This window comes from Corapipo altera, unplaced genomic scaffold (genome assembly GCF_003945725.1).
Source record: "Corapipo altera isolate COAL_440 unplaced genomic scaffold, ASM394572v1 22b, whole genome shotgun sequence".
Classification (NCBI taxonomy): domain Eukaryota; kingdom Metazoa; phylum Chordata; class Aves; order Passeriformes; family Pipridae; genus Corapipo; species Corapipo altera.
In genome coordinates, this window is record NW_020884876.1 from 1745828 (window position 1) to 1760701 (window position 14874).

The 14874-nt window shown below is 39.1% G+C and overlaps 2 protein-coding genes across 2 annotated transcripts in view; one reads left to right on the forward strand and one right to left on the reverse strand.

Annotated features, from left to right (window-relative positions):
- The window catches only part of SGCB (sarcoglycan beta), a 7064-nt gene extending 6935 nt beyond the window's left edge, over positions 1–129 (reverse strand). Inside the window, exon 1 of the mRNA XM_027635965.1 lies at positions 119–129. The gene's annotated coding sequence lies outside the window, so the exon portion shown is untranslated. The remainder of the gene's footprint in view (positions 1–118) is intronic.
- SPATA18 (spermatogenesis associated 18) lies at positions 7–12413 on the forward strand (the record flags this gene model as incomplete). Its single annotated transcript, XM_027635966.1, has 12 exons — positions 7–63; positions 2120–2225; positions 2338–2453; positions 3793–3998; positions 5506–5640; positions 6286–6520; positions 7583–7741; positions 8300–8475; positions 10415–10538; positions 10888–10956; positions 11772–11811; positions 12288–12413. Coding segments are annotated over 12 exons (1431 nt in total), but the record flags the coding sequence as incomplete, so codon positions are not given.
- Between the last annotated feature and the right edge of the window lie 2461 nt (positions 12414–14874).

Sequence of the window (14874 nt, forward strand, 5' to 3'; positions counted from 1 at the left end):
GTGGGCACAGGGAGCGCCCGAGCGCTGCAGGAGAAGCTGGAGAGCTGGCAGCAGGACTATGAGGTGGGTCCTGCCGCTCCTCGGGGCCGGGTTCCCGCGATGACGGTGGGACGCGGAGCGGGGAGCGGCCGCCGCTCGGTGTCCGAGAGGCCGGTTTGGGAGTGCTGCCCCGCACGCGCACCTGGTTACCACGGTTCCAGCACTTTTTAAGCACTTCCAGCTTCAGCTGTTTGGCTTTTTGCCCGTGACAAGGTTCCGTGAAAGCAAGAGCTGGAGGTTAAAAGCAAGGTTTGAGCGGCGGTGGCTGTGTCCGGAGCATAGCTGAGCTTCGTGGTGGAGACCAGCAGGTGGACGGACCGCGGGTCAGGGAGTGTGCAAAAGGAATCGCTCGTAGCCCGGGAACAGTCAGGAGAACGTGAGGAAAAAGGGTGCTGAAAGTGAGAACGGGTTATCCGGCATCCAGCTGTTCTGGATGGGAAACCTATTAGAGCTGAGAGGCTGCTGCAAGACAGCACGGCTGCCAAAGGGCTTCTGAAAGGGGGAAGTGGGCGAGAGGGAAGTTTCGGGTGTGGGTGAGGAGAAGGCTGCAGGTGGCTCCTCCACGGCGGAGTCAGCGGTAACAGGGGACTGTGGAGGTGCAACAGTAGAAGCAGTAGAGAAGATGTAAACTTAGGGAACGATGAGTTGAAGGAACCCCAGACTTCACAACTGTGCCTTTTCTCAGTGGAAAAAATCTTGACAGAGTTCTCACTTGTGCAACCCTAGGTTTCCTTAGCTTCAGGAGATGGATAGTTGATTTGGTCACGAGCCTTTAACCACCTGCTGTGTACTATGGTTGGTAAGAAAAGGTGTTGAGCAGAGATGTAGCCTTTTCAAGGGAAATCAAATATTTTTTTTACTTTGTGGTAGGTAGGAGTTACAGGATGTTAATAGCTAGTGTAACTCTCTGCGGGATTCCTGGCAAAGAAGAGTTTTAAGTATTTCGAGAGTAGCTGATAAAGCTACCACAGAGAATGCCAGAGCAGGAAGAGCAGTGGCATGCGTTTTACGGTCTTGCAAATGGATGGTGCAGGTAGACCTCGGGAGGGCTGAGGACTAGTGGGAGCTGAATTCTCTAGGTTAAGTGAGTTGCAGGTAGTCTCTGAGGTCTTGGGCAATGAACATGAACAGCTTCAGGCTGCTGGTGCAGAAAAAGAGGAGGTGGCAGATGGAAGCACCATGGGTGTTATGTGACTGTAATGAACTGGAAAAATGCACTTTGCAGCCGTGTTCTGGTGGAGGTGAGCAGGTTGACTGTGCTCCCCAAGGCCAGAGGAAAGCATGTTGCAGCAATCAAAATGCAAGCTGACAGAGGCATGAGTGAGAATTTCAGCTGTTTTGGAAGCTTGTAAAACCCATATGGAGTCATTAGAACCTGAAAACCTACAGGGTGATCTGTGTGGAAGGTGCTATGCAGGTTACAGATAAAGATTAAGGAAGCAGGTGCAAAGTATGTGGTCTCCTGGCAGGTACAGTAGTATCCTACTCCTTTTCAAAATTGCATTTCCTGAAAGTGGTGTCATTTTGCTGTTTCCTAGGCATAGTGCTGGATTTTGCCCCTACTTCAGTGGTTTTTTTTCAGTTCGTAACTCTTAAAAATCAGATGAAATTGCATGGAAGCCTCATGTGACTGCTGACAAAGCAAGATAATAGCCTTATATGTATTATTTTCGCTAATATGGAAAACCAGTTTTTGGACTAATATGTTTTATTTTTCATCCAACAATCTGCTATATTGTTATTTTAATAACTGTTGAATGGTTTCAACTCAGATCGACAATTATAATGATTCTTCTTTTAGAGTCATTTGTGATTGCAACTTACTTCCTTCTCCATTCATAAAGAAGTTTTCTCAGGTAGTGAATTAACTGGGTGATAGAAGTCCTGATAGTGATAGAAGTTTGATGTTGTTTGTTTGCCTGTTAACAATGTGAACCTTAAAACAGATGAGTATTCTAGAGGATGTAGTAAGAAAAGCTTGTGAAGATGCAATTATAGGGGAAAAAAAATCATGATCGTAACAGGAATAACTTGAAGTAAGAAAACCCCCACAGATATAGTAATACACATTAATTTACAGATTAATTCCTCTGGTGAGAATCTGAACCGATGCTGTGAAATATTAGAACTGAACACTGAGATTCAAAAACAGCTCTTCACAATTCTCAATGAAACATCTCAAGAAGGTAAATCAGTGTCTTGTTTAATTACTAACACTTTTCACATGTGACATTTTTTTCAAACTCTGGCTCTTTCTGTAAGTATTCTCACAATTTCTTAATGTATGTATTTTCTTAGATGGTAATAATGAAGGTGCAGAAACAATAAAAAAACGTCTCTTGCCACAGCTAGGGACTTGTTTTTACTGTGCTACTTCGGGAAAGAGCTTTGAGAACAACCTCTCCATCACTCAGGTATGTATATTACCATGTGAATTTATACCTGCAGAAGAACTTTATTGACTTCTGTTAATAATGACCTCCCTACCAGATTTTGCTTAATGTAATACATTCTTAGTTGCTCATGGAGACACCTTTGGAGACATGCATGCTATTGTATAGGAATTTGCATTGTAAAAGAAGTCTATGTTATTGTACTGCTTTCCTTTCCTCAGTAGAGATTTGCTATGTTTACATACGCAGAGACATCACAGAAATATGTAGGCCATATCTGTGTTAGAAAAACCTAACACTGTGTGAAAATACACATGTAAGCTGAAGGTGTGCATACATTAGTCTGTGAACTCTCTTTATTTTTTTTTTTGAAGGAAAAAGTCTTGGACTGTCTTAACATTATTTCCAGAAGGGTTAAATAAAAAGTGCTTATGTCCTTCATGATACCACTACATTCCTGCTGTGATATTTGGAGTTAGTATGTATTTGATATTTACTGAAAGGATTGTAGTACTAACAGTTTGGCAGAAAAGTTTTCTGCTTTGAAAGAAAATAGCAACATTGACCAATGTAGACTGTGGGAAAATACTCAGAATCCTGAGGTTTGACAGTGATGTCTCGATGTTTTCTAATTTCTCATTTTTTATACCTCCTCTGTCAAAATATTTCACGGTTAAAATAAGCACAAATGAAAAGTGATATCCCATAAGAGTCAGATTCTAGTATAATGCAGGAGCAGGATTCTGGCAAAACCCCACAAAATATAAAATAATGATGTTATTAAATGACAGTACACCAGGTGTGCCAGTTACAGGTTTGTTATTGCATTTAAAGAGCCTGCTACACAATTACTTATTTAATTCCAGTAGTATCAGGCAACTTTATAGGTTGTTAAAGACAGAACTGCATGTGTAGTAGTGTGCTTTCTGGAATGACAATACTTGCCTCCTCTAATAACTTTTTCTGTTCCTTTGTGTACATGAATTACCAAAAAGTTTACTTGAGTTGGTGATATAGCCAATCAGAAGTTGACTAACTGTGCAACACATCTGCAAAATGCTTTGTTCTGATGATGTGTATACAAGCAGTAAATCTGCATATGCAGACCTTCCATAAGTTCTATCATGAGGTAAAAGAGAAGTGAATATTTTTCTTAACATAATTGAGTCTGTGTTTGGTGTGCCTGGAAGGGATTGCTTATGTCTCTAGATGGTATGCGATTGCTTTTGTTCTCAGTTTCTTTAGAAATGGTCATTACTGAAATCTTTAGAAATACATCTGCTAATAATTCTCTAGTATATTGCTGAGGGATTCCGTAAGGTAGTACATTCAAACAGTGTGACTTTGTGTTTCCTGGTAGGATTCAGTTGGGAGTGAGATGCAGCTGAGAGAACTGGACACCACACCTGAGACTTGTCCACTGCAAGACCTGGAGGAAAAACTGACTTCAACTCGTCTGCAGATCAACCAGATGGAACTGGACACCACACCTGAGACTTGTCCACTGCAAGACCTGGAGGAAAAACTGACTTCAACTCGGCTGCAGATCAACCAGATGGAACAAGAGTAGGGAAATTAACTGTGTTTCTTTTATTTGCTTTTTGTTTTTCAACAAGCCACATTTTTCTCTTGACATCTAAAAATGATGGAGATTTGTAAAATGTTTCATGTCTGGCTTACAATCAGAGCTTCAAAATGTATCTAGGCTGTATATTGTGTATATATGTATCCAAAGTGGGCTACAAATGCTACAGTCATACACACATTTATAAATTGACTTAGTAGGTTTTGCTAAGTGACTAGGACTGAACAGTTTTTGCCTAATTGCTTCAAACATATTTTGTGGAGCACTATAGTCTCAAAATTACTAAATTGCTTCAGATACAAATTGTGCAGTTAATGCCAGTTCCAGGACCATTTTAGAGATAGCTCCAAGTGGCTTCTTGTGCATCCTGTTAGCATAAGAACAATAAATGTTCACAGGTCTTGGATCAGTACAACAGGTGATGTAGTTTCATGTCCTTATGAAGTGTTTCCAAGACTATCAGTTTGAATTTTCCCCATACCTACCTTTAGAACTCATCTTTCCAAATCTACTTTTCTTTCTAAATTGTTCTTTATAGTAGAATTCTTTAGCCCTCTTTTACTAGTACTCAGCTAGAAGTCCTTCCTGAAGGAGCTGACTAAGGGTGTCCATGGGATTGGACAGTCTTTCCTCTTAGCAGATGTTGCTCGTCTTATTACTGTGGTCCTCTCAGTCAGCCTGCTCCTTAAAAAGCCGGAAGAGGAAGCTTGTTGACTGATAAGTGTTACAGCTTTCATTGGTTCAGATCCTCAAAAATCTCACCAGGATCCTTCGGTAAAGAAAAGGACAGACTGAATACCTTCAAAGTAAATAGAAAGCATCCTTTTCCCCCCTACGCTTTTGGAAAGAGGAAACAACAGTAATACCTGTGTTGGGAGAGAAAGCAGAGACGTTGAGATACTTTTTGATACTAAGTAAGAGTAAAGGACAGAAGATAAACTTGCTTAACTGGTTGTCTGCCGATGTTTAAGAAACAGTGCTTCTCTTGGGGCCAGCAGGAGAGGAATCATTAGCTTTTGATATTACTTGAATAACTTCATTGGTGGATACCCTTTGACTGACTACTATATTCCAGTGAAGAAAAGAGCCCTAGTACCTCATGGAGAAAATACTTAGGTTCTTAATCTTCCTTTGGAAAGAAAACTGAGCTGGTTTAGTTAAAATCTTAAATATGAGAAAGAAAACAGTTTCTTTTAGACCTCATCAACTGAGCTAGCATAAGGACACCAAATGTTAACCAGTGATTTCTCCTGTAACAGAGTGTAGTGTATCCACTCTCCTGCTACAGTACACTTTGACATTTTTAAGAGTCTACTTTGGAGTATGCTTTTTTGAATTCTTGATTTTTCCTGTATTTCAGCATAAGGAGTTTGCTCAAAAATGTTCCTCTCTTTCTGCTCCTTTTTTTTTGATGATGAGGATTAATTGATAGATGGTTTACATTGATAGAAGGGCATCTCGTGACTGACTTTATTCTGTGTGATTAAGTCTGAACACTTCCCGTGCCGAAGAGGAGGATGCCCTGAAGAAGCTAGAGCGTCTGAATGACTATGAGCAGCAAATTCAAATGCTGCGGGATGAGATTACTATCCTGGATGCCCGAAAGTCTGTTCTTCAGAGCAGGTAGAGGCGTTATTAGAGAAGTCACTGAATTATAGAAATTGTTCATGTTAGGTAGCATGAATTCCCTCCTCATTTGAAACTGAAGAATAAACAAAAGTTGAGCTTTTGCACTTTGTTATGAGGGAATATAAACTCTGGCTGATTTCTCCTAGTGCCGAAATATTTTAATTTAAAGCAGCTAAGTTTTAGACAAAACAGCAAATAGTGCAGCTTTGAAAAATACATTGACAGCAACTGTATGGAATAAAAAGAAATGGTTAGGGGTTTTTTTTTTGAGTCCTCTGAACGCTGTACCATTACAGGGCAGAACTTGTTATATTCTCACTTGTTTGACTTCAGTCAAAGTGCAGAAAGAGGAACAAATCTCCAAATTATTACTTGTTAGAAGTGTGTTTCCCCAGAACAAAGTGCTTGTCTGTACACACTTTAGGAAATACTTTGTTTTTACTGTTTATGCTTTAGCCCATAAAATATATTGACACAAATGCCTTCATATTAGACTAAACAGCTGCAGCTTCTCTAATTGCATTGGCTCAAAATCTTAGCTCAATTTGATAAAAATTAAATTGACTCAAAACTCTGTACTGGGGAAAAACATCTGAAGACGGTGAATTGACCTCAAGCTTCTTTCCATGTCTGTTGCAGGCTCGTGCGGAGCCGCTCTCCTTACAGGCGCAGTGGGGCCAAGTCCCAGCGTTCCCTTCGCCCGAAGAGCTGGTCACCTGGCCGAGCCAGGCACATCAACGCTTCCCGTCGCGCCTGCCTGGTGGCTCGCTTTGGTTTCATTTATGCTCAGGAACGCTTCGATGCGGAGACCCTTTTGAGGACTTACATCAGTGACGTGGAGATGGTGCAGAGGATAATATACACTGCAGCTGTGGTAAGAAAGAAATAATATTTCTTATTTTACAGGCCTGAAGTGTTTTATAAAATATTATGTCTACACTGGACTAAATTGTAGGTAAATTAGCATTTCTACTATATTCAAATACAGAGAAGAAAACTTTTCGTCCTTTTTTCTTGTTGATTTTTCTTTCTTCCACTCACACTTCTATATTGAACTCCCACGTTAGTGTCCTGACTGACCTGTCCCAACACTGGAACAGGGTCAGTGATCTGTAGTATGGATGCTACAAAGAGTGTATAAGAAGACTTAATGGCTCTGAAAAGAAGCTGATTCCTGCAGTGATCAACACTGCTTTATTTAGATGAATTCTTTTGGGAATACTACATTATATACTACAACAGTACAAAGATAAAAATTTTTCCATAGAATGCTTTCTTTTTGCCTGTAGCTGTGTGCTTTTCTCGTTTTGCTGGGTGCCTTGAAACTACCTACATACCTCATATTTACTATGAGCTCAGTCTGAAGAAATTTGTTTTCATCTTTTCTGTACTTGATCTTCTTTTCTATAAAAATGATGTAGTACATACCTGAGTCAGACAGACAGCCTGTCTCTTAATGTGTGTGATCCCAAGCACATTTAACTTATTGGAGGTTTTTTCCAACTGTTGTTCAGTTTACACTCTCTAATTCAACCTTTTTTCCTGACAAACAAGAAGAGTTCCTGTCTGATGTGTTGGGCTATGGCATATAAAATGCTATTACTCTTGATATCTTTGAATGTGGTTGTATTGATCATGGGTGTGTGATGGAATCCTATGCAAATATAGATGGTTAGATGAGAATCTTTTCAATCCTGTCTTCTGCAAAGAAGTTTCACTCAATCAGAGAATTCCTTCCAGATGAGTTAACTTCCCTTTTATAGCAGTGTTTTTTATTCCTCCTTATGATGATGATACTGGGTTAAGTTCATTTTCTCAGATAACTGATAAAAAATTAATTTTTATTAATTAATATTTAATTAAATTAATTTAATAAATTAATTAATTTATTAAATCCAGTCTCCTGGATTTAACTAGATGTTCTTTATGTTTGCAGGAGTCTTTTTATGCAGCAAAGATGGCCTACTGGAAGTTCAAAATACATGTAAAAGAGGCTCTGTCTCTAAGTCACTCGGGGCCTGAGTCACTTGAAGACACTGTGCTGGATTATATAGTTTGCCACAAGGATGAGTATGATGTTCATGCCAGTGTCAAGGTAGGTCAAGGGCAGTGGGGAAGCGACATGTTGATCTATTTCAGGAGCTGTTAAATTCAGAATGTGTAAACTAGAAATGCACTGTTACCTGAAGAAGAAAAAAGTTATCATATGGATTTGTCTTGTAGCAGTGTACTTTCCAAAATAATATTGCTAGGACTGGTATAAGTATGGGTTAGTAATCGCTTGTTTTATTTTTCTGTGACTAGAATTTCTCTGTCTGCAAGAATAATATTTTTGAAGATACAGTGTAACTGTCTTAATCAAATAAATGTAAGCTACATTTCACATTTTTCTTGAATTTTGTTTTCTGTTGAAAAGCTGCATCTCCTTCCTAAGATTTATGTCAATAATGTAGCTCATACTTGATTTCTGAAATAACAGTACATTCTTTCTGAAGCTATTATTTTCTGAAATAGTCTAAGGCAATTACTGTGAGCTTCTGATACTGATTTTTAAATGTAGAAAGCTGAGAGGCATACTTAGGATGGGTTTCCATACTTTCCTGTGAATTAAATTGTTAGTGAGTGAAAATTACTCAAATGTGTTTATTTTCAGGAAGTAATTCGCTCCATGAACTTCAACCCAAAGATTTCATTTCCACCAGAAATTGATTTCATTGTTCTCAGCACTTTGATTCAAGAGTTGTGCTGTTTGGCTTTTTCAATGCAGACACTCATTCCTCCTCTTGATGTTGCCTTTGGTATTGATGGAGAACTTTTCAATGAGAACAAGTAAGAACTCTTAAAATTCAGTTAGATTCTTATTATTAAAAGAATCCATCAGGTTGTATAGTCTACTTGTTCCTTAATTAATATAAATGTTTAAGATTGCTAAACATGAATTTTGGGCAAATATTCCTGATCTACAGTTAATTTGGTATGTCTTTGAGGTTTTATGGTAGTGTGTAAATGCCAGGATTTAGACAAGTGTTAACAGTTTTTTTTTTAATGAACAGCAGAGCGATTTTCTGGATAAACTTCAGTTTCTAGAGCGTATTTAATTTATCGTTGAAGAGGAAAATTATTACCAGCTTTCCTTTTCCTATTTAGTCTCTACCTGCCTTTTAACAAATATTTGCATCTTTGTTCCTCCTTTCTGGCCTATTGTGTAAAAGTCATGTTTACTGAGATCTGGCAATTGGTGCCCGCTACCAAGATCATCAATGTGTTTGCTGCAACCTCCAGGCTGTGGCTGCTGTACAACATATGAGTACTAATATGCTACCATCTCTTCTGGTTTACAGCTGAGCAGAAAGGAGAATGACTTTTAAGAAAGAGAATTTTGTTTTTAAAAAAAAGTCACACCATAACATTGTTTTTTCTATAGGGTCAGGTCTTTGTTAGCTGCCAGAGAACTACAGGATGCCTCCATGCCTTCTAGAAAATTAATAGGATTGATAACTCAAACAAAAAATGCTCTCAAAAGCAAAAAAAAAAATTTCCTAGATCAATAAAAAGGTTTCTAATAATAATTTAAAATAGAATGGAACACAGGTGGGGAAGTGCTTGAGAAACCAATGAAAGAAATGGAGAAGATGAAAGTAACCTTTCAACAGAAAAGTGCAAAGTCATACAGGACTGCTCAATGATCCTGTCCAAATACTGGGCAGTTAGCTTCTTGATACCCAAAGCTATTGGCTGACTTAAGAAGGCAACAAAGCAATGGTATAGTCTGGGGATACTTTCTCCACCTACTTGCTGTGTGTGGCCTTCAAAAAACAGGTGTAATATGTTTTTACATGCTACTGCAGGAGACACATACTCTCATCTATCCATCTATATGGATAAATGTGGCATATATATGTTTACGTGTACAGTGTGTATATGTGGTACACAGAGATGGAGCAAAACTTGTAGAAATTAAAATATCTCTGTTAGTTATGTGTGATACCATTCTGTAAGGGCTGCCCAAACCTCATCACACCCTATGCCTTGCTTCATGCCTATGTTAACAATATTGTTTTAATATAACTTGCTATTGTAATACATTGCTGAAGTGTAGATGCATTGCTATTTTTTACTTCTGTTATTTTGTATTTGTTTTGAGCTTGAATCCACAAAGCCAGAGACTTCATTATTTAGCCAATATTCCAGACTTATTGAGGTAATATATATCTGGTATGTTAACATAGGCCCTTGAATTAACTTTTCTTAGCTAAAATGTCACCGTTTCATTATCAGTATCTGAGGATCTTGCTAATAAAGTTGCCTCATGTCTCATAAGATACTAAGATGTACCTTTATAGTTGATATAGAGTATTCTATAATATCCTTTATAGGAGTCTTGTTTTAGCAAGATATTTCAGGAAGATGGGATGACTATGCCTGCCAAATTGCTGCTCAGCAGATTTGGTATGTCAGTGGACACAGAGACCCTGGCTTGTATTGGGCTTATGCAAAAATATGGTCTGCTGATCTCCTGAAGTGTGAGATGGCTTTGTTGGAGTGCCTGTCAGTATAAGTAAACAGTATGTCCTGATAAATCTCTTACAACTGCATTTCCTTTACAGGATCACTTAAAGAATACTTATTTTTGACATATGGAAAAATTGTCAAGAAAGATATTAGAGCTATAGCTAGTATTCTGCTTTTTATCAGCATTTATGATTTGAAACATATTTATCTTTTGGCACTTATATGCAGACATTTCTTGTACTCTGTGTTTCAACAGGTACTATCGTAGTCCTGACTCAGATTTCACAGCTGCCTTTGTGGCCTATCACGTATGGCCTGCTCTGGTGGAAGATGGTGTTGTAATTGTGAAGGGAGAGGTAGTCACTAAAAGGGTGTCTCTGGTACGTATTTTGTTAAGGATTACGTTAAGGGAAGTCATTGGATTTCAGCACTGTTTTTAAAATTTAAAAAGATAAGTTCTTAACTGTTCCTTTTGTGAGTGGAGTTGTATGTCAAGTATCAGTTAGGTTTTAGTGCCTCATCCTTTATTTAGGATGAATAGTTCCATTTTCCTTAATGTATTAATTATGCCGATGTATGATTATTGGCAGAGCCTGTTCTAAGGAGAAAGTTTACTGTGTTTCCTCTCTGTCCTCAAGCCTTGTTTCCAGCATGGCAAATCTGCTTGCAGAGTCTGTCTTTATTAAACCCTCTCTCTCAAAAGAGGTTTGTCAAACTCTTCTCTTGTAGTGCTTTCGCAGAAGTAAAATCAGAAGCAGAAGCTGCAGCTGTAGCACCCGTCGTCTCCTATCTAGTCATGTAAGCCTCAGCTGAATGCTTGTAGTATTAACAACATTAAGTATTTTAACTAGGAATGTAGGCAGCCTATTAAAAATGCTGATGTGCCACATGTACATTTTAACATTGGGAATAAATGCCTTTGCTTGAAGGTCTTGAATGAGGTGAAGCTGAACTGACAGATAGCTGAACTGATAGATATTGATCAGCGGAGATACACAGTTGATACTTGTGAGAGTTTAACTGTGATCTACTTCTCATGCAGTATCTTAGAATGATTTGCCCCTACTCCCCCTTGCTTCAGTACCCTTCAGAATAACTGATTGCATCATTTGGAATTGTTTTAGTCATCTTGCAGTACATAGACAGCACATAATTTGTGCCTCCCAGAATTAGTAACCTAAATTTACTCTCCAATGCCAGAGTGGAACAGAAAATAACTGTAGGGTGAGCAGAAGGGGAAGACCTGAGGTGGTACTGATAAGATATGTGAAACCTTAGCAGAGTTCTGTGTATGGTCTAGTTATACAACATTTTTAATTATTTCTGTAAAAAACATATATTTTTCTAATTGTTAGCCCATCTTATTAAATTGACATGGGTGCCCTCAACTTAAAATGTGAATATTGAAAATATGAGAGGCTTTGGGTATGGCTCACTTTTCTCTGTGTGTGGGGGGTGTGAAAAAAATTAGAAAGTTGTCGAACTTGACTTTGTAGCTGTGGAGCTGCACTGATAGACATGTACAAGTTTTCTGAATGTTGATGGGCCCCCAGGTAGTTTTCTTTGGTGCAGTTTTTTAGCATATCTGAGTGTCCTTTCTTTTTCTGTTGCAGTCGTTTCGAAGCCGCAGTTTTTCACCACTGAGGAGCAGAAGTAAGTGGGCATATTAGTTCGAAAGGACTCATGGTTTTTACATTAAGTCTTTGAATGATTAAGCAAAGAGACAAAATAACACACTGAAGGTCTTGAACTCTAAAATACTTGTCTAAGTCTTATTTTTAAAATGGGTAGTCCCTTTCTTTTGTGTGTGTGGAAAAAGGTTGAAATATCTGACTTGGAGGAGGGCTTGTTTTTTCACTCTACTCATTCCACTGTCATGAGTTTTCTCTGCTGGTTGCTTTCACTGTGACCAGTTCTATAGTAACTAAAACTTGCTCCCTTCCCTACACAAGAGACAGTTAGCTGCACACCTGCTGGCTACGTGCCTTTCAAATTCCAAAGAGATTGCTAAGTGGTGACATTGAAGTGATGGATTTCAGACAGTATGAATGTGTGCCTATCTTGAAGCCAAGCCAATTTAGAGATTTAGAAAATATAGTTGTACTGAAATGTACCTTTTTCTTCCACAGGGTGTTAACTGAATATGTTCCTGTGGTTCGGTACATCTGGATCCAACAACTTCACTGGTGCCTATTCTCTTCGGGAATACCTCAAATCTCTCAATAATATGAATGGCAATTGTCAGTTCAAATGGAGTTTGTGTTCAGTGTGTTTTTTAGAATTATAGAAGGCTTATTTATAATTTGACAAACTAATTTGACCCTTCCAATTAAAAAAAAAATGCAGGCAATACAAGATTATGATCATTTGGCAAAATTTGCAAAGCACTGAGGAACCCATGATGTAATGCTGCAGGTAGAGATTGAATTGTTGTATCTAGAAGATTGTCCACAGATTCCAAATGTTGCAGTTTACCGTGATAATTTTGACTAAACTTGATGTTTAATATAACCTAAATGGGGAATGTTGCAGAATGTTGAGATAAGCTGTTACTTGAAAATGATGTAATTATTTGGGGCTTCTTTACAATTTTAGAAAATAGCAATAATCTAAGGATGTGCAGGTCTCACACATCAGCCTTTTAAATATGTCCGTGGGGTAAACTGCATTTTCTAAGTACAATGCAAAAGTTGCACAGAACAGTTGTGGGAAAGTTGCTGGGGGTAAAAATTAGAGGAAACTAAGAAGTTATATTCACATCCTAAAAGAAGTTACAATGGTACAGAAATTATAGGGTAAAATGCAGCTGCTAATCGCTGGATGGAATGTGGTCTACATGCTCCACAATAACTCCCCATACAGAAATAAGTACTTGCTACGAGGGCTGGAACGGAGCATGGAGAGGAGTAGAGATGCCATGACCTCCAAGGAAATCCTTGCAGAGAGAGGAACATGGTGGAACTTTGTAGTTGATAGGACCACATAACACCTGTCAAGCAAGGGAGATAAAAGGAGATGTCCTTCTGCTGAGCCAAACCTTCTGGCGAAATCTCTCTCCTCGGATGAACTTGCTTTGTTAAAGCACAATTGTAATATCAATACACACCTCTATCCCAAATTTATCCACCTCCAAGGTATGACTATCCTGCTCTGAACATGTACCCTATATTTTTTTTACTGTATCTTTAAAAGCTTTGCTTTAAAAGCTTTGCTTTTAAAGTCCAATTAAGCAAAGCTTTTGAAGTCACTCAAGCTCCACCTAAACATAAAGAAATAGTATAAAAGTAAGTTGAGAATGGGAAGAAAATCAGGGAAGACTCCATCGTGACTGCTGAGATAGTTGATGGGCTGAACCTGTCTTCTCCCCCATTGGGATGCCTTTGGGTAAGAACTATACATGTGCTGAATACTTTTATTTGGATTAGAGCTTGCTCGTGTATTGCATTAAATACATTTTTGCAGTCAGATATTCTGGCTGGCAATCTTCGAACCTTAACTTGTCACAATTTTGTATTAATAAAAGGTGTTGTTCTGTAAGCTGAGTGACTCCTTCACAGGTGCTGGCAGCTGCCAGCAGCTGGTAACACATTCAAATAAAGTGGGAAGACTCACTGAGGGGACTTCCTTATGCTGTTGGCTTAGACTCCTGAAAAGGACAGTCAAATCACCCTCTGATCCAGTGGCACTGTTTGGTGAAGGGTCCCCATAACAGGATACTGACAGATTGATTGGGCAAAAGGGCCTTGGCTTTCCTGGGGCCTGACAGACAAATAAATTGTTAAGGGTCGAGGAAATCTCCTGTTTTCACGTGACAGCAGTCATAAACTACAAATACTCCACCAATCCCCAGGACTTTTTGACATGTATTATTGCATATGTGCATGCTTTAGCAAGACAATAACAGTTCTTGTGTCCACTGTTACTTAGAAATGAATATAGTAAAAAAAATATAGTTTGGCACTAAAAGTATATCTAAAGTGTTCCACAGAGTAGTTGTAGGCTTGAAATATTTGCTTGAGGCCTTTTCAGTGTCAGAGTTAATGGGCTTTCATACCATGCTGACAGATTAGTCATTGTTGAAAATACAGTGAAAAAATCCTGTCCAGTTATCTCTTACTATGGGCATTTATTAGACTTCAAGTGTAAAAATTAGACCTGAAGAGATTTAACAGTGATGAGATGTGGGACGACGTGTCATCCCACTCATACCAGTTGGATGTCCGAGCCAGCAAGAGATGCCCAGGGCCTGGAGAGGGTATACAGGTCAGCAGGAGAACACTTGAAGGACAGCATCAAGTGATTTTATAGTGAGGGTTTGCTACAGGCCACCTGAGCAGGAAGACCAAGCCGATGAAGCCTGCTACAGACAGACAGGAGCAGTCTCGTGTTGCCAAGCCCTGGTCTTGGACTGCAGTGACCATGACAGGGTAGAGTTTGAGATCCTTGGGGCAACAAGAAGGGTGAGAAGCAATCTCACTACTCTGGGCTTCAGAAGGGCAAACTTTGGTCTCTTCAAGGATCTCCTTGGTAGAGTGCTGTGGGATAGAGCCCTGGAGGGAAGAGGAGTCCAAGAGAGCTGGATGATAGTCAAGGATTGTCTCCTTCAGGCTCAAGAGCAATGCATCCCTACAAAGAAGAAATCGAGGAACAACGCCAGGAGAACTGCATGGATGAACAAGGAGCTCCTGGACAAACTTAAACAGGTAACTTATAGAG